General features: G+C 29.8%; 7 protein-coding genes across 10 annotated transcripts; 3 read left to right on the top strand and 4 right to left on the bottom strand.

Moving 5' to 3' along the window:
• Window positions 1-15: 15 nt before the first annotated feature.
• Window positions 16-1,152, top strand: LOC124495464 (NUBP iron-sulfur cluster assembly factor 1). The gene has a single exon (XM_047058856.2). It carries the CDS (start codon window positions 77-79, stop codon window positions 1,046-1,048), a length of 972 nt encoding a protein of 323 aa, XP_046914812.2. The 5' UTR covers window positions 16-76; the 3' UTR covers window positions 1,049-1,152.
• On the bottom strand, window positions 1,050-5,433 carry Papss (3'-phosphoadenosine 5'-phosphosulfate synthase). The gene is made up of 6 exons (XM_047058827.2): window positions 4,504-5,433; window positions 3,789-3,936; window positions 2,768-3,261; window positions 2,515-2,682; window positions 1,982-2,452; window positions 1,050-1,907 (listed from the first exon to the last, which is right to left on the bottom strand). The coding sequence occupies exons 1-6, from the start codon at window positions 4,534-4,536 to the stop codon at window positions 1,272-1,274; spliced, it is 1,950 nt and encodes a 649-aa protein (XP_046914783.2). The 5' UTR covers window positions 4,537-5,433; the 3' UTR covers window positions 1,050-1,271.
• A 449-nt stretch (window positions 5,434-5,882) lies between these two features.
• On the top strand, window positions 5,883-11,913 carry LOC124495413 (glutamine--fructose-6-phosphate aminotransferase [isomerizing] 1). 4 transcript variants are annotated; one of them, XM_047058793.2, is made up of 11 exons: window positions 5,883-7,137; window positions 8,031-8,407; window positions 8,469-8,597; window positions 8,677-8,821; window positions 8,956-9,084; window positions 9,432-9,461; window positions 9,569-9,772; window positions 9,840-10,132; window positions 10,190-10,700; window positions 10,755-10,918; window positions 10,982-11,913. In XM_047058793.2, exons 1-11 carry the CDS (start codon window positions 7,131-7,133, stop codon window positions 11,201-11,203), a joined length of 2,211 nt encoding a protein of 736 aa, XP_046914749.1. In that variant the 5' UTR covers window positions 5,883-7,130; the 3' UTR covers window positions 11,204-11,913. The 4 variants fall into 4 exon arrangements, with proteins under 4 accessions (XP_046914749.1, XP_046914763.1, XP_046914756.1 ...); XM_047058807.2 differs by lacking the exon at window positions 8,956-9,084 and having other exon boundaries at window positions 5,885-7,137; XM_047058800.2 differs by lacking the exon at window positions 9,432-9,461 and having other exon boundaries at window positions 5,887-7,137.
• Window positions 11,339-13,085, bottom strand: LOC124495485 (uncharacterized). Its single transcript, XM_047058879.2, has 3 exons — window positions 12,419-13,085; window positions 12,225-12,356; window positions 11,339-12,152 (listed from the first exon to the last, which is right to left on the bottom strand). Exons 1-3 carry the CDS (start codon window positions 12,495-12,497, stop codon window positions 11,878-11,880), a joined length of 486 nt encoding a protein of 161 aa, XP_046914835.1. The 5' UTR covers window positions 12,498-13,085; the 3' UTR covers window positions 11,339-11,877.
• A 108-nt stretch (window positions 13,086-13,193) lies between these two features.
• LOC124491037 (uncharacterized) lies at window positions 13,194-15,259 on the bottom strand. Its single transcript, XM_047053635.2, has 2 exons — window positions 14,956-15,259; window positions 13,194-14,894 (listed from the first exon to the last, which is right to left on the bottom strand). Exons 1-2 carry the CDS (start codon window positions 15,242-15,244, stop codon window positions 13,216-13,218), a joined length of 1,968 nt encoding a protein of 655 aa, XP_046909591.2. The 5' UTR covers window positions 15,245-15,259; the 3' UTR covers window positions 13,194-13,215.
• Window positions 15,260-15,399: 140 nt separating this feature from the next.
• On the top strand, window positions 15,400-16,437 carry Pdrg1 (Pdrg1 prefoldin-like subunit). Its single transcript, XM_047053649.2, has one exon. The coding sequence runs from the start codon at window positions 15,400-15,402 to the stop codon at window positions 15,829-15,831; it is 432 nt and encodes a 143-aa protein (XP_046909605.2). The 3' UTR covers window positions 15,832-16,437.
• LOC124491027 (soluble guanylate cyclase 88E) lies at window positions 15,771-21,232 on the bottom strand. The gene is made up of 11 exons (XM_075728602.1): window positions 20,665-21,232; window positions 19,918-20,449; window positions 19,737-19,836; window positions 17,901-18,640; window positions 17,736-17,819; window positions 17,361-17,677; window positions 17,071-17,287; window positions 16,943-17,002; window positions 16,564-16,891; window positions 16,439-16,478; window positions 15,771-16,351 (listed from the first exon to the last, which is right to left on the bottom strand). The coding sequence occupies exons 2-11, from the start codon at window positions 20,083-20,085 to the stop codon at window positions 15,928-15,930; spliced, it is 2,478 nt and encodes an 825-aa protein (XP_075584717.1). The 5' UTR covers window positions 20,086-20,449; window positions 20,665-21,232; the 3' UTR covers window positions 15,771-15,927.
• Window positions 21,233-21,948: the final 716 nt, after the last annotated feature.

The raw sequence follows: 21,948 nt of genomic DNA, 5'->3' as shown, positions 1-21,948 counted from the left end.
CACGTGATTAATTGTTGATTCGTTTTTTTATTTATTTTGTATCCGACTTGTTACAATATTTGAATTTTCATTTAAAATGTCTTCATCAGAACCTGAACATTGTCCCGGTATTGATTCGGAGCAGGCAGGAAAATCAGCCGCTTGTGCTGGATGTCCTAATCAAGGAGTATGTTCCGGTGGTGAATTACGATCAGCAGCCAAAGATACAGAACAAGATTATTATGAAATAGCAAGGAAATTATCATCGATCAAACACATCATAATTATAATGTCGGGAAAAGGTGGCGTTGGCAAGAGTACAGTAGCCACCCAATTGGCTCGTTTTATTGCATTCAATGATTCCGAATCTAATGTTGGCCTATTAGATGTCGATATTTGTGGTCCATCGATTCCGAAAACGATGGGCGTCGAAAATGAGGAAATATTCAATTCAGCATCTGGTTGGTCACCTATTTTTGTTGAAGATAATCTCGCAGTTATGTCATGTGGTTTTTTGCTTGAATCATTGGACGATGCTGTCATATGGCGTGGTCCACGAAAGAATGGAATCATTAAACAATTTTTGCGAGATGTAGATTGGAGTGAAGAACTGGACTATCTAATAATTGATACACCTCCAGGTACTTCTGATGAACATTTATCGTTGGTGAGTTATTTGAAATTCTGTCAAAATGTTCGTGGAGCTATAATGGTAACAACACCACAAGAGATTGCTAAAATGGATGTACGTAAACAGATTGAATTCTGTCGTAAAGTTAAATTGCCCATAATTGGCTATCTGGAAAATATGTCCGTATTCGTATGTCCAAAATGTTCGAAAGAAAATTACATTTTCAAATCTAAATCAACACGACCATCAACATTGGAAGAAAAATATGGAATCAAATTATTAGGTCGATTACCGATTGATCCAATAATTGGTAAAAGCTGTGATGAAGGCAAATCATTGTTCAATGATAATAATAAATTACTTGATAATCGAATTCATCAGGCATTCGAAGATTTATGGAATAATTTGTGTAAAGAAATTAATCAATCAAAGGAATAGATTACAATTACAATCATGTTTAATTTTATTAAAACTTTTCATTTGTCATGTGGGTTTGAAAAAATTGAAAAAAAAATTAAAATTTATTTAAAAAAACAGAAAAAGGCATTGTCCATGTGAATAACAGATAAATAAACAATCAATCAATAATAATCACTAGGTAATGTAATAGCGTGCGTGTGTGTGTGTGTGTGTGTGTGTGTATGTGTGTATGATCCAATAATTAACAAGATTGATAAAAATCGGACAAAACTTTCCATGCTGTTTTGGCCATAAAACCATCGGGTGGATTTTCTCCATTTTTAGCTAAATTTCGCATTTTTGTTCCAGATATTCGTTCAAAATTTTGTGAATCCAAATCTTCAGTTTCAAACATCATACGTTTTTCTTTCTTATTATAGGAAGCAACACGGAATGGTATGATTTCAAATTTCGTTAAACCTGGTGCCATTTTGAGCACTTTACGTCCATGTGTTGGATCATACAGATCTTTACGTGTATCAGGATGTGGAATACCGGCCGGATCACGACCAACAATATAAAAATTGGCTCCAGTTACTAAACGTGCTTTCGCATGCCATTGAACTTCACGTGGTCCAGCATAAGACATAGGTGATGGAAATATTGCCATCAATGTTGATTGTTCATCAAGAACGCCTTCCTTTATCACAGCCTGATGTTGCTTAATTCGAATATGTAAAGGAACATCATCATTTTTGGTCCAACCACCTAATGGATGTAGAAGTAGTACTGGATTCTTGTAGCCACGATCCAATAACTGACGTTTAGTGTCTTGCATCAACAATGCATGTCCATTATGAATCGGATTACGTAGCTGAAAAGCAAAAACTGCATCAGCCTAATATAAATCCAAAAAGAGAGAGAGAGAAAAAATTCATTAAAGTTGTCGTTCTGTTAGTTTGTTGTACCTACATTCATTTCTTTTAATTTTGATCGAATCTCTTGCGGTGTCAATCGATATTGATCAAGGCCATCATTCCATAAGATACGATCAAAAACTTTTAATTGGCCACCTATCAACCAATCACCACTATCCATAATCATACGGATAGATGGATGGCCATTGTTGGTAGTTTTAAAAACACAGGCAGCTCTTTCCTCTTTACGATGTACAAAGATTTCATAATCATCCAAAATGGCAATGATCTTATCATTATACTTCAATACTACACTTTTCTTAATAGCATCAACTTGTTCAGGATTGTCAAAGCCATTGTAATGATTACTATCATTATCATCACCACCATTTTGAATCGAAGCCAAATAAGATTTCTGTTCATTAGTGATTGCCAATGTGATGGGAATTGTTTGATTATGCCATTTACCATTCATAAGCATTCCGAAATTAAGGCACTGTAGATATTCAGTTTCACGCATAAAACCCTATTTTTGATTTAAAAAAATCAAATGATAATGATGATCTGACTACAATTGTTTTTACATACCTTTAATGGTGTAGCCCAACCTTCTGATAAGACCTGTATCCATTGAAGATCAACGGTTGATATGTTTATCGATGGTAAATGTGAAGCTCGACGTAATTCATTTGGTTTGTCATCTTCGTTGATGAACAATTCATGAATTTCTTGAATTTTGTCCAATGATATGATGTTCTAATCATTTTTTTATCAAATTAATTGATGATGATGATAATTACTTTGAACAAAAAAAGATCATTGTTGTAATAGTTACACTTACTCTTTTAATGAGAAGATCAATCACTTTTAAAACACATTGTTCGATTGTATCTTCACTAGCTTTTAGTATAAGATCCGGATTTTTAGGACGTTCATAATCCTGATTAATGCCAGTGAATCCTTGAATTTGACCAGCACGTGCTTTCTTATAAAGACCTTTTATATCTCTTCGTTCACAAACCTCTAATGGTGTATCGACAAAACATTCGATAAACGCTAGAGAATCTTTTTCATGAATTTGACGAGCCTTTTCACGATCTTTACTAAATGGACTAATAAAACTAGCTAATGTAATCGTACCGCTATCGGCAAATAAACGTGCTACTTCAGCAATACGACGAATATTTTCACTACGATCTTGTTCAGAAAATCCTAGATCTGAATTCAATCCATAACGAATATTATCACCATCCAATGCATATGCATGGATCTGATGACGGGTGAGAAATTCTTCTACGGCAAATGAAATTGATGTTTTTCCAGCACATGACAGTCCTTGAGAGAAATGGAAATAAATCAGGGTAAATTATTATTATTATTATTATTAGTATTACGAAGGAAACAGACTGACTGAGATAGGAAACGCGATATTTGGCGAAACAAGAACATTAACAGGAAATTCAAGCGACAAAAAAATTTTTTTTTATTGAATCATCAATAAAAAAAACTTTGCTTTTAGGATTTTTTTTTCGTAATATTTCAATGAAAGTTTTTTTTAATATAAATGAACAAGTTCATTCAATTTAGCACGAAATAATCTGGATAATTGGGTTGTTTTGGGTGTGTGTGTGCGTATTATAGTATTTGCAAAATGTTAATTGAGGATTAGAAATTGAAAACCTGAATTTTCTATATACAATCAATAATAATGAACAGTCAAAAAAAAAAAATGAAAAAAATTGAACAATTATCGAAATCATATACTAGATACAGATAGGTTGAATGAATTTTTTGTGGTGTCACGAATTTCGACAAAAGAGCGATAATAATAGCAATATAATAACTAGTAGTAATTTACATACCTGTAAACCAAACGGTACAGCCACGAAATTGTCGTCCATTCGATAATGATTCGGCTCGTTTATCTCTGGATACACGATGATTTTGATAGAAAACGTTTGTCGATTTATTCATTTTCGATGATGGTTGTTTTTGTTGTTGATATTGATCCTTGCCGGGAAATGGAATTATTTAAAGACAGATAAGACAATTATTTATAGTCAATGTCGAAAAGAATGTGAAAATATTTTTCTCAATCGTTTTTCATGTAATACAAAGATGAAACAAAAAAAAATTAAATTTGGGTCCAATAAATACTAAAATGATTGCTTTGATCGATTGTTTGATCAAAGAAAAAAAAATGATCAAAATCTAATTAATGGAGGGAATAAAAGATGCTGATGCTGATTTCATTCATTCATTATTCGATTTATCATCATAAAGGATGATGATAATGATTTCCAATGATCATTGGTAACAAGGTCGGTTAGAGGTATGGTATGGTATGGTATGCGATAGTACAATCACAGAAAATTCTCATTATAAAATCAATCAAATCTTTTCATTATAACAAGTGGTTTTCAAGTCTAAGGTAAGAGATAAAAATAAAATTTTTTTCCTGATTATTTTTATTTTTATAATATTTGCTAAAAGCTCATATGTTTCACTGTTCCGTTTATCAAGTGTGTGTGTGTGTGTGTGTAAATATATATGTATGAAATCAATTGTGAAACCTACCTGGTTACTGTTGTTACAATCGTTTTGGCTCATTCCGAAAAAAAATTATTTTTAAGCTCGAACAATTGTAAATATCACAATAGATTAAATAAATGTTGCACACAAATTTTCAAAAAAATTCCGGAAATAACAAAACAAAAATCAAGCAATAATTGATAATTGATATTCGTCTTGATCGAAGAAAATTGATGAATGGCGCCTTTAAGTTTGTTTCAATAATTATGTTCCGAAAAAAATCCTTCGATATTGAATTATATTAAATATATATATATATACATGCGTATGGCGCCCAAATCCTTGGCAAAGGGAAAATTGTTTTATACTTGAAGTCTGTCTATTTCGATTGCTTTTGAATGAATGAATAAATGTGGATAATGTACAATGACAACAGCTTCAATATATACCGTTATTATATATTAAACGGCATTAAATGAGTGAGTGAGAGAGAGAGAGAGAGAGAGAGTAAGTTGATTCGTCAATGTGTGAATGCCAACCATGGTTGATGATCCATACATGCATGTATCAAAAAAAGAAAATGATGATTTTTAATCTATCCAGATTTGATATGAACCGTTGTTGTTCCGCTACAATGACAACGTGATGAATATTTATTTATTCGTCATCATCAAATTAAAAATGATCATAATGAGGCATGTTACAATCATCATGGATTATTGATGTTATTTTGTCCAATTTTATTTGATTGTTTATTTCAGATTTGGCCATGAATCATCATCATTCATCATCATTGTTCATTGATCAACAATAAATGGACATTAAAATGATGAAAATGATCAATAGTCTATTTTCGATGTCCTTAATAATAAATTGAAATCAGAAAATTTTTGTTTTTGTTTTGGAGAAACAAAAAAATCAGGTGATGATGATGAACACAATAAGAAAAAAAACGACCACAGCCAAACAGACGATGATATTCTGGATGAAAAAAATATAGAATTCTTATTTGTATCCATTTTTAGCCAACAGATGGCGATAATAATGAAATTGATTCGATATGAGTCCTTTTAAAATGAAAAAATAATCAATCTCATCATTGATTCTTTGGAAAATGTTTATGTCATCTTTTCTTTTTTTTTGTAATCGATTAATCGTTCCCAATTAATTGATATAAAATTTCTCAATAAATAAAATAATGATTTCTCATTTACAATGCAACCATACAACAACAAAAAAAACCAATTGATGATACTCTCTCAATCCGGATACATTTCGGGAGCAAAAAAAAAATACATTCTTATCACTCAATCAAATATGATCCATCTGGTTTGTAATATAACATTCCAATGATTTTGTTTCACTGATTAAATTTCTATTTTTAATGATTGTTTTTTTGTATAGAATATTTTTTTCGAATTATATTGGAATCACGGTCATGCGCTTCGTGATATTCCTTACAACAACAACAACAACAACAATATGAGATTGGATTTGTTGAATTTTTACGTCACCATAATGTTTGATATTATATACAGAGAAAAAAATCTGTGGTCTCCATAGACTGGCTTTTTTCCGTGTATACAGGGGATAATAACAATCGAAGCTCAATCGAAACAAATGTCCATATTGTTTTCTTTTAAAAATCTACATAATTCAAGTACCAAATTGATTGAATCTTTTTCGTTTTACACTGCTACTATATAATCCAAAACACGATAATACTCGCTACAATCTTGATCATCAACTATGATTGTCACGCTTTATGGTTGATACAAATACAAAAAAAAAAACGACGAATAATTTTAAAGTTGTAATTCAAGTATACTCATTTCAAGTTCTTTCTCTCTTGTTCTTATCACTCAAACCATTTCTCTTATGAAAAAACATTTTTTTTTCTTGGATATAATATTCATTCCATTTTGATCAATTCGAAAAAATTACAAACAACAACAAATCTTTCTTTCTCCATTTTTTATGCTGTATAAATCAACTGATTGATTTCATAAAGTTTGCACATTGGCAAACAAAAAAAAAATCAACACAAATCTATCGATCCATCCAGACTTGATGTGAGCCATTAAGATTGGATTCTATTATCTATACACCTACAAAATCGACGACCAACCAGACTTAATCTCCACATTATTATTAATGTAACACATTTCTGTCATGTTATCATTAACATAAATAATCCAATTTGTCAACATAAATATTTTTTTGTCTCAATTCTGATTGATTTCATCTTGTTATTAACTCAGTATATTTAACTCATGATCGTTAGCCTATTATCATCAGGATATTGGAAACAAATTGTTTTCTCACTATCATCTTTTGTAAAATATAAAAAAAAAAATTTATCATCATCATTGGTAACGACGACGACGACGACACCAGTGATCAAATATATGTGTTTGATTTAAGTTCATTACCAATAATTAAAGAAAAAAAAAGATCCACCAGTTTCCATCAACATCAACAAAATACGACAACGAATTTATATTTATAAATAATACGACGACCTATATCCAGATCTGTTCATCTTGTGTTTAAATTAGTCAAGTGTGTGTATATGTGTGCATCGACATCAATTTGTTTCTTTTGAATTCTTATTTTTTTTTATATTATAACATTCACATTCAACGACAATTTGAAATTAAAATTGGAAAAAAATGTGTGGTAAGTCAATAGTTATTATTCAAAGTTCAATATATATTTAATTATCATCTGTACCATTTAAGTTTCTCTTTTTATGTCAAAGTCTTGTGTCCAAAGAGTTGAGTTGTATGCCATTCAATCATCATATATGATTATTATGTTGGGAGCCATTTTTAAGCAGTTAGCTTTTTAGTACAGTGATGTTCAAGTTTTTTGTTCCATAAAATTTTTTCTTGAACTCTAATTTCCAAAAGTAAATCATTATAAATAAGATATTTTAATTGAAAATAAGTTGGAGACCACTGTGCAGATATTGTCTTCCAGAAAAATCTTTTCATTTTTTTTTGTTTTTATTTATCATTCAAATTGATTTATGGCACGCCAAAACGATCTCGTTATGTCTATGATGATAATGTATTTTGTTTTTATATAAACGATATAAAATATAGGACACACTGACAACATATGCAATTTGGATCACGATTTTTGATGGGCACAAACACAAACACACACGTAAACATTACAATCATTTGAAAAATGACCATTTCGTCCTTCCTTTTTTTTCTGTCAATCATTCAAATGAATTATATATGTTCACACGATTCAAACGATCATCATCAATGATAATAATCAAGGTGGATTGATGGCATGAATTTTTTTTTTGATGTTTTAAATATTTAAAATCTTTCATATTGATGATTGAATGGCAAACATTTTTTTTATTAGAAAATGAATAACATAGAGCGAGACAGCTAGACAGATGATGAATATAGATGAATAAACCAATTTGAATGAATCACTTATCTTACATGTCAAAAATCAGTATTTTTTTCTCATTATTTATTTATTTATGAATAAATAAAATTTATCCGTAATAATTGACATCGAATTTTTTTCTCAATGTTTTATTATAGGAATATTTGCATATCTAAACTATTTGGAACCGAAATCACGTCGAGAAATTCTGGAATTACTTATAAAAGGTTTACAACGGCTTGAATATCGTGGTTATGATTCATCGGGTGTTGCATTCGATCAAAACGAAAGTAATATTGAAATCATTCGTTGTAAAGGAAAAGTACAGGCTTTAGCCGATACTATTTGGAATCGTGATGACATCGATCTTGATCATCAATATCAGATTCATGTTGGTATTGCTCATACACGTTGGGCAACACATGGTGCACCATCCGATTTGAATTCACATCCACAAAGATCGGATGATAATAATGAATTCGTTGTCGTACATAATGGCATCCTGACCAATTATAAGGATATTAAAAAGTTTTTGGTAATTTCTAATCGATAATTATTTCATTGTAATTGTACTAAATATTTCATTCGAAAAATAGGAAAAGAAAAACTACACTTTTGAATCGGAAACTGATACCGAAGTGATTGTCAAATTGATTAAACATTTGCATGAAACTCACCCTAAAATGAAATTCCGTGAATTGGTCGAACAAGTTAGCCAACAATTGGTGAGCTTGTGATTTTTTTAAAAGTTCGATTTTTTTCACTGTTTTAATTTTAATTTTTTTCATGGATTGATCCACGTAGGAAGGAGCTTTTGCAATCGTATTGAAAAGTAAACATTTTCCTGGTGAATGTGTGGCCACTCGTCGTGGTAGTCCATTATTGGTTGGTATTAAAACAAAAACCAATCTTGTTAGCGATCACATTCCAATCATTTACAGTAACAAAGGTAGGTGTGTCTGAATCAGGAATTTTTTTATTTCAAATTTCATTCATTGGCATGCATGCATGTATACTAATTTCATTTATCAACTCTTCGATTAATATGTCACAAATACTATTCCAACCACCGAAAAAAACAAGTTATCAATCCTAAATTACTAACACAAATATCATTGAATGGTGAAGAAAAAGATATAATAAATACATCAATTAGTAGACAAAGCAGTCTTAATATGTCTGTGGATGATGTCCATAAAGATTCGGTTGAAGGTAATTTCATCTCTCAAAAATGTTCACTAATAACCCATTGAATGTTATGTGTAACCAATTGTATGTGAATGTGAAATTTTTTTTTATTCGATTCTAATGTTCAATAATTCATTCATTTTTCCATCCTTCCCGTCCCTCAACACACTACATAAAAATGATTGGTTCACGTCTTGTTTTATCTTGTTTGGTTATGAATTGTTGGCTTGTAATACATCGCTTGTGACTATGATAATCTATCTGCTTGGTTTTGTATCCGTTTTTTTTGCGTTTTTTTTACTATAACTTTCCTCATTATTTTCTGCTTCTTTTTTTTTATTTTGTGCTTTATTGATCGATAAATCTTTCAGAATCAAAACAATGCAATGATTCAATACAAGGTATTGTTTACCTTTGTTCAAACTAAATTTTCTCTTTTGTATAGGTGTCATTTGTGATATAAAATATTTTCATTATTAATAATCGATTTGATTTTTTCGGTTGATAGATACACATCGATCAAATTTGATGAAAACCAATTCATTGGTTGGAGCTAAATTGGCACGTTCGAATTCTACAACCGAATTCGTGCCGTATGATGAAGGAAAAGTGGTCGAATATTTATTTGCATCGGATGCATCGGCCATTATCGAACATACAAATCGTGTGATTTTTCTTGAGGATTATGATGTTGCTTCCATAGAAGATGGACGTATGTTTATAAAATATTTAGTTAGATTTTCATGTAATGATTTTTTTTTCATAAATTTAATCAATAGGATTGACCATACACCGAATAAAACGAAATCTAGATGGTGGAGATTCACTTACTCGTGAAATTATGACATTGAAAATGGAAATCCAACAAATCATGAAAGGCAATTATAGTTCTTTCATGCAAAAGGAAATTTTTGAACAACCAGAATCGGTGATCAACACGATGCGTGGCCGTATCAATTTTGATAATGAAACTATCGTTTTGGGTGGCATCAAAGAATTCATACCGGAAATCAAACGATGTCGTCGATTGTTGTTGATTGGATGTGGTACAAGTTATCATAGTATCATTGCAGTAAGTTCAATAGATTGCACTCTAACACAGATGTAACATTTTTATCATCTTTTACAGACTCGACAAATCCTTGAAGAATTAACTGAATTGCCTGTCATGATTGAATTGGCCAGTGATTTCTTGGATCGAAATACACCCATATTTCGTGATGATGTTTGTTTTTTTGTATCACAATCGGGTGAAACTGCGGATACATTGATGGCTTTACGTTATTGTAAACAACGAAGTGCATTGATTGTTGGAATTACCAATACGGTTGGTAGTAGTATTTGTCGTGAAAGTCATTGTGGTGTACATATCAATGCTGGACCAGAAATTGGTGTAGCTTCAACAAAAGCATACACTAGCCAGGTTATATCATTGGTCATGTTTGCATTGGTTATGAGTGAAGATCGAATTTCTATGCGACCACGTAGAAGTGAAATTATTCAAGGCTTGAAAAAATTACCTGAACAAATCAAGCAAGTATTGAACTTGGACCAACAAGTGTTGGAAATGTCCAAAGAATTGTATCAACAGAAATCATTATTGCTTATGGGTCGTGGATGGAATTACTCTACTGTATTAGGTAATATATTGTTGATTTTATTCATTTAGTAATTCTGATTTATTTATTTTACAGAAGGAGCATTGAAAATCAAAGAATTAACCTATATGCATTCCGAAGGTATACTGGCTGGTGAATTGAAACATGGACCATTGGCATTGATCGATGATCGAATGCCCGTTTTGACTGTGGTCACAAGAGATTCAGTCTATCCTAAATGCATGAATGCATTGCAACAAGTATGACCATTATATGTTCATAATCATTTGTATCTAATACCAAAAAAAAAAAAAAATTCGCAGGTTATGGCACGTGGAGCACATCCCATTTTAATTGCCGAAGAAGATGATTTGGAAACACAAAAATATTCCAAACGTGTTCTTCTCATTCCACATACTGTTGATTGTCTACAAGGAATATTATCGGTCATTCCAATGCAATTACTTTCTTATCATATTGCTGTGCTAAAAAAATGTGATGTTGATTGTCCACGAAATTTGGCCAAATCGGTTACTGTTGAATAGAAAATTTTGGCCACTTTGACCAAACATCCAATCCTTAACAATACACTTTCTCTAAAAGAAAAGCCAAATTCTGAACTTTCCCACCCAAATGAATGAATTATACAAATGAGAATTATTTTTGTTTTTCAACAACAACAACAACAACAACAACATTGAATTTTACAACAAGACATTTTTATTTATTCATAAATTATTTCACTATGTCAGTATAGAGAGAGATTGTATGCTATATCAGGTATTTATTTTTTTTTTACACAAAAAATGTTGCTATTTCGTGTTGGTTTTTTTATGAATTTTTTTAATTCCCATAATGATTATTCTAATTGATGCAATGTCATTTGATTAGACACATCATTACAAAACTACTTTTGGCACATTTCACCATTTTTTGTTCGAATTTATTGTATTTTTCTTTGGAATGATCGTGTGGATCCGTGTTTATTTGTGATTACATGTGTGGTACTTTTTAGTATCTACGAATGTGATGATGAAAATGATATTTTTCAAAAGCGAAAAAAAAAATCCTTTAATAATGAAAATTCTGCAAAAAAAAACAAGAAACAGAATATTCAATATTATGCTTTGAGTGATTCTGATATTTTTTTTTAACTTCTTCAGAATATTTTCCCAATATTTTATGATGATACATATTTAAGATGGAGATTGTTATATTATTAAATGATCATGGTTGATGTTGTTGTTGATAAAAATGATGATAGTAATGAAACTATAAGGCATATGATTATTACATTGATAATATATGTAGCATTGGCCATCAATTTGATGGCCGAATCTTTATTGCAACCATCCTCCGTACAGCAATATATACAATCATCTTGTTTCGATGATTCACAATTTGATTTGAAATTGGCAAAATTCAATTGTTTAAGACCACGCAGATGACATGGAGCTAGAGCGCATTCTTTTTTAATATTTAGTCCATCAGTAGCTAATTGAAAAATCAAGAAAAAAAAATCAAATCATTCAATTTCAAGAGATTAAATTCTTTATTGATACATACGATTCTTATACAAAGTAGTCATACATCGATCATATGCCTGATCAACTGGACAATCTTGTAGTTTACAATGTTCATTATCATTTGTATGGCATATGAAACATTTTAATGATCGAACTGGAGCAATGATCATTGCTATTAAATATAATTATAAAATTCATTATAATTGAATTTATCAATAAAATTCAGTAACAAACCTAGTAGAATGATACAACTCAAAAGGATGTAGTTACAATTCATCGATGATGATGGCATTATATGTTGAATGACATACATTCTGGCTACGGCAAACTTTCCAATCGATAGTGATGAGACAAATGATAAAAGTGAACATTAAATTCAATTAAATTAGATCTAGAAATGATGGCCAATAATAATAATGAAATTACGATGAACATGATGGTGTGGCCATAGCCGAAACAAACAAGACGAATAATTTTGTGTTATTCTCACCAAACAAAAAAAAAGAGCACCTAAGATAGAACACCGGACAATATATACGATGCGGATATAAGTGCTCACGAATATTCTTTAACTGTGATTATTACATCCACAAACACACACACACAGATACATTTGCTTTCACTTATTATAATATACTGCATACAATATAAGCAATAATGATGCATCATCGAATCGGGTCCCGACAAAGTGTAGCCAACTTTTTGTCCATCACCATTCTTGCATCTAGCGTATACATACAAATCCGCCCTAAGGTAATATCGTTTTCCGATGAACATGCGCTTAAATTCCGTGAATAGTGGTAACATCAGTCGAACATACAATAATGATGGAATTGTAAATGCCAAATTATATGAATATATAAAGAGGAGAGAATGAAAAAAAAAAATTATTCTTCGATTTCATTTCAGGGATGCTCATCGTCAGCTTCGATATATACACTACATACTATATATATAAATATATATTGCAGGTACATTACAATGAATCAATTTCCATATTATAATAATTGATGATAAAAAAAAATTTTTTATTACAAATGGACAATTTTACTGTATTTATTATGAGCACTATTTTTCAACAGGCCAATGAATTCAAAATCAAGAATTGTATTCAAAAACCAAGCCATAAACATTTCATCATCATTTTTTTCCATAGAATTTTTTGACAATTTTTTCTCTTCACAAAATTTTTCATACCATTCGTTTAGATTTACTTGATTGCCACCAGATTCTTTGTAGAAATTGTATATGATATAAAAACTTGGATATGAATCACCTAATGCAGCACCACCATCATGGTGATTGGTAGGTTCAGCCAAAGCTTTATCAATGTTTAATCGATAGGATAAATGATTCATTGAAAATATATTACAGAATAGAGCATCGATTAGTTTTCGTTCTTCATCATTGAAATGACAATCAACTAATGATTGTTCTAGCTGACCGATAAAATTATTTTTCCATTGTTCATATTGAGATAGATTTTGTTTAGCCAACGGTTTCAATGTACGTTTCCATTCATATCGAGAATTGATGTTACGCAATTTATCTTTGACCATTTCCACCTGACATTCAAGACCTAATTGTCGTATTGATTCATTTTGTTTTGCTTGTTCCAGTTTATCTCGATTGATTAATTCATCAAGTTTAACGAGATAATCATTGATAACATTCAATGCAGGATTATTAGTCATTAGATGTTGATTAGTTAATTTCAATTTTTCTAGCGCATTTTTCATACGATTTTGTGTCACATCATAAAGCCGTTCCAGATGTAGATGTTCTACTGATTTTTCGTCAGGTGATTTTTGTTTGAAAAATTTTGAATAATGATTAGTAAAATGTCCAACCGGTATGCTTAGATCATTGAATAATTGTAAAACAATATTTAAACATTGTATCGATTGTAAATTTTTCTTCAATAATTTTTCATAACATTTTGATAATTTATCTATATATTCATCATCGAATGGGATTTGTTGTAATGATAGGATGTTCAATGAATTTCGAAAACACGATGCAAAATCATCATCTTTGTATGATTGAAAATCTTCATCACAGATTATTGACAATGGATTTTGATTAAAATAATCAAAGACAATTATTTGCATTAAATGACGGAAATATTCAAAAGATAATTCTTTTCGTTCGAAATTTTTCGATAGTTTTTCGATCAAATTTGGATGAAATTTCATTCGAAGATTATCATCTTGAATAATATCGACGAACAAGGACAGAATAGAAGATTTTTGAAACCCATCATTATAGATTCGAACAAATAAATGATCAATCGTATCCAATGGAAGATAATTATTTAGATTGGCATTAAATAGATTTTGTTTGAAGAATATGAATCCTATTGGGATATCGTTGATGAATGACTTGATGATCGTGATGAATTTATTCAATACATTCATATTGAATTTTTCAAATTCATACACAACCACAATCAAATGGCCCTGCTGGCCATTTATTTGAGTGGTTTTGATTGCTAATTTAAGCACATCTTCAATCGTCTGCAATATGTCCAGATTGAAATTATCATCAAACAATTGTTGTTGGCTAAAAGTTCGTTGAAATTGTTGCAAAATATTTCGCATTGTATCATGAGATGGATCGAGTTGAATAAGTATCGTCAAGTTCTTTTCATCACAATCGTTGAGCATAGAATCAAGGCCATGGATTAGTTTCTTACATAATGATGGTGTATCTTTTTGAAATAATGTTTAAAATGGTTAGAAATATTAATTCACAAATTGACAATTACTTACTCAAAGTCATAATAGTAGTGGGAATTTTTTTCATATTGATTGATTGATCGCTATTGATCATTTCTGTTTGGACAAAATCACAAAGAAATTGTTCGAGCAATGTTTGAATTCGAGAATCGATCATTCGATCAATTTTGGACCATTCTTTTAGGTAGAGCTGTTTTCGAGTCCATTCTACGGATGATGATGAATTATTTTTATTGTGGAATTTTTTCCTTTTTGCTCCATCTTTCCCTGTGTTTGGAGTGTGGTACTCACAAAATGCTAGATCATCATATAAATTGGACATTTTTTTTCAATTATCGATGATTTAAAATTCATTAGCAGCGAACAAATCGTGGTCAAATGCCGAATGTGTCACGTAGTATACGAACGATACAAAATTTTTGATTCGGCGTCTAAAAATCGATACATGTGTTTTTTTTGTTTAAAAAACATTTCATCATGGATCCAGTCGCCGATGTTCATGATGTATTGAATTCCCTTCAAAAAAGTGAATTACTTGGTGAAAATATTCTACATGATCGATCGGAAATCGTTCACTTGGATCGAATACGGCAAAAAAATCGTGAAGCATTGACTGCGATAAAAAATCATTACAAACAAAATGATACTGAAAATATTTATATTTGTATGGGCAATATGTTCATAAAACATCCCGTGAATCGTGCACGTTCACTTATTCAAGATGATCAAACAATTGTCAACGAACAAATCGAAACGATACGTGAAAAGATTAAAAATAATGTACAACAAATACACGAGATGGAAGGAAAAGGTGAACAATTTCGTACATTCAATTTGAATCCACTCAGTTCAAACGAAATGAAAAGTTTTAATGTCATATTAGATTCAATCAAGAAATTGGATTTATAAAAAAAAATTTCCATAAAAAATTTGAAATGTAAATTTCCTAGCCAAAAAAAACGATAAGTTAATTATTAAGTTGTTGTTGGTTGTCAGTCATTTTGTTTAAATAATAAGGCAAGGCCATTTAAAACGATTTGTTTCAACAAACAATGAATAATTACTATCAAGTATATCATTGTTATGATTTTGATTGATTGATATCGATTGTTTATCATGATGTTCATTTTTTTGATCACCTGTTCCATCATTTTTTTGTTGATCAACATCACTAATATCATCATCATTGTCTGATACATTTTTCAATCGGCTATCCAATTGATTTTTATTCATACGATCTTTACGATATTCAAGCCAATATGTTTTCATCATTCCTTTGCCTTTCAAACGTATTGTACCACGTTCTCGAATGATCCATTCATTTGGATCCAATAATCGTTGTGTCACTTCACTAATCTGTATCTTCATTTTGGCACTTGTTGTCTCTAAACGACTTGATGTATTTACCGTATCACCAAATAAACAATATCTTTGTTGTAATAATAATGAAAAATATAAATTGTAAATTAATTTTTTTTAATCAATAAAAATTGAATTTATTTTAAAAAAAACAAACCTTGGCATTTTTTGACCAACAATACCTCCGACAACAGGTCCTTTGTGTGTGTGTGTGTGTGTGTGTGTGTGTGCAAAAGATAATTTGTTTTAAAGAATTTTTCTACAAAACAAGCAATGGCTTACCTGTATGAATACCGATACGAATTTTGATATGTCTACCACGTGATGGATCACGAATCTGATAACATGCATGTATCATATCTCTAGCGGCAAGACAAACTTTACGTGCATGATTATAACTACTTTCCTCCTGATGGACAGGCAGACCACCGGCAATCATATAAGCATCACCAACGGTTTCTACTTTATAAATATCATGTTTTTCCGTTAAACGATCAAAACATGTATATGTTTCATTGAGCATATTGACCACATCCATTGGTGCAATTTTACTACAAATTTCAGTAAAATTTATAATATCCGAAAATAGTATTGTAACCGATGAGAAATACTTTAAGGGAACAGATCATTAATTAATCAATTAATCAATTGATTACCTTACCTGGCATGTTTCAATATTTTTCTCACCAACACGTAATTTATCGGCAATCTTTTTAGGGATTTATAATTGTAAAACAAAACAAAAAATTAAATTAACATTTGCTAATCTAATAAATGTGAACAACTTATCATTTGATAAAGTAATTCATCTGATCGACGTCGTTCTTCATCCAATTTTCTAATGGTTATCTCTAATTGACGACTTTTACGTAATTCTTGATCAAGTGCTAATTTTAATTCAGCACTTTGTTGTTGTCCAGCCAATACCATATCACGAGAGAAATCATGCATACTTAAATCATTCAGATATAATCCAGTTTTAATCAACGTATCCAGGTTAGCCACACTAATGGAATTCGTTACGTTTAAATTATTATGAATGACAATTATAGGTATTTGAAAAAAAACAAATTTCATACTTTGGTGCACCCAAAAATGATATACATTTCCAGCAATCAAAATAAATCATTTGTCCTTTCAACTTCAAGAATGATGGATTATCACCAATAGGTGATGAATCATTAATCACTGTAACATGATGTGGCAGATTACCATATTCTTCTTGATATCGTACTTCACGTGCAATTTCTACATCACTTCTATTCATCATTTCATAATCAGCTAGATTTGATCGACTTATATTACGTAATTCACGTATAATACGGCTACTATTATTTCCACTTTTAAGTAATATATCCAATTTCAATTCAAATGTCGTATTCGTATGTCGTAGTATCTGTTGTATGAAATTATCAATAATCCATTGTTTTACACATATTTTAATTATCGCTTACCGATTCCCAATTGAAATCAATTTTCGGTTTAATTAATGAAAATATTTTCGTCAAATTTTGTCCCAAAATATTTGAACAAACCATCTATATATTATATATTAAGTTTTAATGTGAAAAAAACATGATTTGATTTATTTTATAATTTTTTTTTTCATCGAAACAAACCTTTAAACAACTTCCAATCTGACAGATTTTCATATTCGAATCAAATACAATACTGAATGGAAATATATCCATAAATGCTTCCAATGTAATTGGTGATAGATTCATGTGTTCCAATGAATTATTTAATGAATAAAATTGTGTTGGTGATGGTGATGCTACTAATGATGATAATGATTGTGATGATGATGGTGATACAGCACGGCAAATCATCATTTGATTATGATGATGTGAATTAGGATGATGATATTGTGATGGACATTGATAATTGATTCCAATTGGACTTTCACGATTATTGATTATTGATAAATCATTTTTATTTTGATTGTTGTTGCTATTGTTACTGTTATTATTATTATTATTATTGAATAACAATGGTGAATTGACAGATAATCGTGATAAACATCTAGAATGTTGATATTCACCGATACCATTACGTAAACGTTCCAGATAGACACGATTATCAAAATGTAGCTGAAGTATGAAATGATATTCATTGATTTCTTGATTTTCGCTTAATAATTCAACTTCAACATCGGTTGAATAGAATAATTTCGCCACTTTAAGTATTTGGCCAACCGTATACCAAAGTAAAAAATTACGTTTCGTTCGATAATGTAATATAAGACCATATTCATTTTCATTATCACAAAAATATGATGGTGGTTTCAATCGTGGATAACTAAGCCGTAGATATTCATGTAGATCATCTAAACTGTTTAGAAAATCGCTAAATTCTCGTCCTATGAAAAAAAAGATGAAAAACAAATTATTTCATCAAAATGGTAGATATTTCAATAATTCCTAAGAATTTCTGGTGATATTTTTTTTGTACCAGAAAGCAAATAATTTAATTTAATTAATAATACCATACATCATCCCATTAGATAGATGATTTAAATTCAACGAAATTTCTACGTTTTTTTCACTGGTCCAGAATTCTTAAATTCTCCAGAAACAATTTTTTTTCTGGCAATGAGAGAATATATTAATTGACCAAAACTGTGTGTGTGTGTGTGTGTCTGGTGACAATTCTGCAAAATAATAATAATTCTATTAAATAATTATAGTGTTCTATGCAGAATTTATTTTTCCACACACACACAGACACACTCATCAATAAATAATTGAATAATTAGATTTTTTTTTTGTTATTATTCCAATGGATTCTGGTGAAAATATCATTTAATGAACATTTATCTGGAATAGAGAATTTTTTTTATTTCACCAGAGAGTTTTATCTTTCTTTCTTTCATTCTTTGAATTCATTTTTGCACACAGATCTAGATCTGTTTGTTTGTGTCATTTATTAAGGAATAAATTATTATGGGAAAAAAAATAAATATTGCAACCACAGAATATGAAAAACAATTACAAATATGGTAAAAACAAAAAAAGAAAAATTGATAATTTATTCTAAATTCGAGTTTTATATTTATCTTTCCGAATTCGGTTCACTATATTCTCTATGATATATAGAATCTATGGCCAATAACAAACACAAAGTCAATCTACAAATTGAATCGAACAAAACAGAAAAAAGAAATTTTGGACTTGAAAATGTCATTATTGGCTGCTGCTGATGTGTCAAAGAGTTCAAACTGTTTCTAAAATTAAAATCGATTCACAATCAATATAAACTTGGACAAGTGTAAATATATAATGAATGTAAATTTCATTAATTCTGACATTGATTTTCATTTTCATTTCATTTTCTTTAACGGTAAATTCAAATCAAAATACAATTTCCGTTATATTGAATGGATCTTTTATCAAATTTTGTATGTACAATAAACAGAGATTTTCTAATAAACAAACAAACGGGTGGTAAACACATACCTAATGCGGATAAAACAACATCATAACCATAACGTCCAATAAATGTGACAAATGATTCACCAATGCCCAATAATAATTGTTTTTCCGATATTCGAAGAGTCTGCGGGAAAAAAAAGAACATTGATTAAATATAAATCAAGTTAAAATAGTCAGAAAAAAACAAACAAAACAGTTCACAGACCTTACAAGCTTTATCGATAATATTTTTCGTATAAACATCCGGATAAACGGTATGTGTATGGAAACTAGTTTCTTCAATCTGTGCTAATCGACGTATTTCATTCCATTTATCGACACCAAAATTATCCTGTATGTATTGGATAATGTTTTCGATGAGAAGACCGTACATTTTGTTATATCTAAAATGAATTTTCAAAAACCAAATTCAAATGTATAATGAGATGAATCACAAAATTCAATAAACATTGTCGTTTCTTCTTCTTCTTTTTTGTCAAAAATCGAAGTTTGTTTGATTTTTTTTTATATTTATAAGCTCTTCTTATTTTTATTTTTATATTACAATCATCATTGTTTGAAAGTTTGTTTTTTTTTCGGGAATTAAAAATTTTGCTGGATTATTATTAATTTAAATATATGATGATGATGATGATGATAAAAACCAGAGACACACAGAGAATGCAGAGATAAGGCGCATGAAAATAAGACACACACAACAATGAATGGTGACAATATTATGGACACAACAACGAAAACTAAAATAAATGATGATTACTTATTGAAACTTGAAAAAACTTTGAAACATTGAAAATGATAAAAGAAGTTAAAGAATTTCAACATGACGCATGATCATTATTTGTTATTATTTGTCGTTGTTGTTTTTAGAACAAAAAAAAAACACGAAACAAACACATTCTTAAACAAAATGATGAATCGAAAAATAATCTGTTGGACTGTTGACAATACTAACCAACAAACCAATCGAACGAAGATGATGTTCAATATATAAATATAAATATATAGAGTATTAATGTTTTTGAATATATTTTAATATTTAAAATCAAAAAAAAAAAAAAAAAATGAGGACACAATATATCGGTGGTTATCGAGGTCAGCCGAATAAAACAATCATCATCATTATCATCATCAATGAACTAGATTAGAACAAAACAAAAACAAAAAAAAATATGATCTACGTGATAAACACATTGTAATCACATGTGTGTTGTTTGTGTGTGTGTATGTGTATGTTTTGGATTCAGTCTCTTGTTATTTAAGAATTCTTTTCACATTTCTCATTTGAAAATGGTTATTATCGACAAATAATGATGATGATGATTATAATAAGAAGATTATTTATTTTTTTATTTTACTAGACTAGATAGTCATTTGTAATCATTTATTGTAACACATTGGTAGCGCAGTAGTAGAATATCATTAATCAAATATATCGACAACAGTAACGACGACTACAATGATGATGATGATGATGATGATGAACTCGAATCAGATTTGGTAAAAAATAAATGTGACTAATAATAATTATGATGATGATGATGATGATAATAATAATTGTTGATAGGGTCGTTGTGTGTGTGTGTGTGTGGCAAGTTTTTTTTGTTGTTGTTTTTTTTTCTGTTCAATTTTGTGATGATTATGTGAACAAACAACAAGAGAAGAAAAAATTTCAATTTTTTTTTTTTTTTGAAAATTTTCAAATCAAATTTCATTTTGAGGAAACATTTCAAACAAAAACATACAGATGACGATGACGATAATGATGATAGTACGAAAGATCAAAGTTCTCATCAAAGCAAAAAAAGGATTTTTTCATTTTTATGGATTTTTTTTTTCTATTTTAAAACACCACCAGCTATAGCAACCACACACTGCTATGTGAACACAAACAGACAGGAAATGACAATATAGTCGAGGTCATTGACAAACAAATATATATTGGGAAGGAGAGAGAGAGAGAAGGAAAAACTAAATGGTCGATTGAACAGATAACTAAATGGACTAAATTTGAAAATTTTAGACAAACAAAACAAAACAAAAAAAATGGACAATCATTTTATCATATTGAATCAGAAATGATAATTTGATAATATATTGATATTTGTCGTTATTTGTTTTTATTCGTCTGTTTCCGAATCGAAATGTTTTTTTTTTTTTTTTTTTTTTGATTCAATCCTCAGGGGTTGGGGTGGTGAAGAATGTTCTGGGATTTTTTTTTACGTTCCTGAATTTTTTT

This window comes from Dermatophagoides farinae, chromosome 2, assembly GCF_024713945.1.
Source record: "Dermatophagoides farinae isolate YC_2012a chromosome 2, ASM2471394v1, whole genome shotgun sequence".
Taxonomy (NCBI): domain Eukaryota; kingdom Metazoa; phylum Arthropoda; class Arachnida; order Sarcoptiformes; family Pyroglyphidae; genus Dermatophagoides; species Dermatophagoides farinae.
Note: the sequence above shows the minus strand (reverse complement) of the source record. Positions and strands in the feature narration are given on the sequence as shown.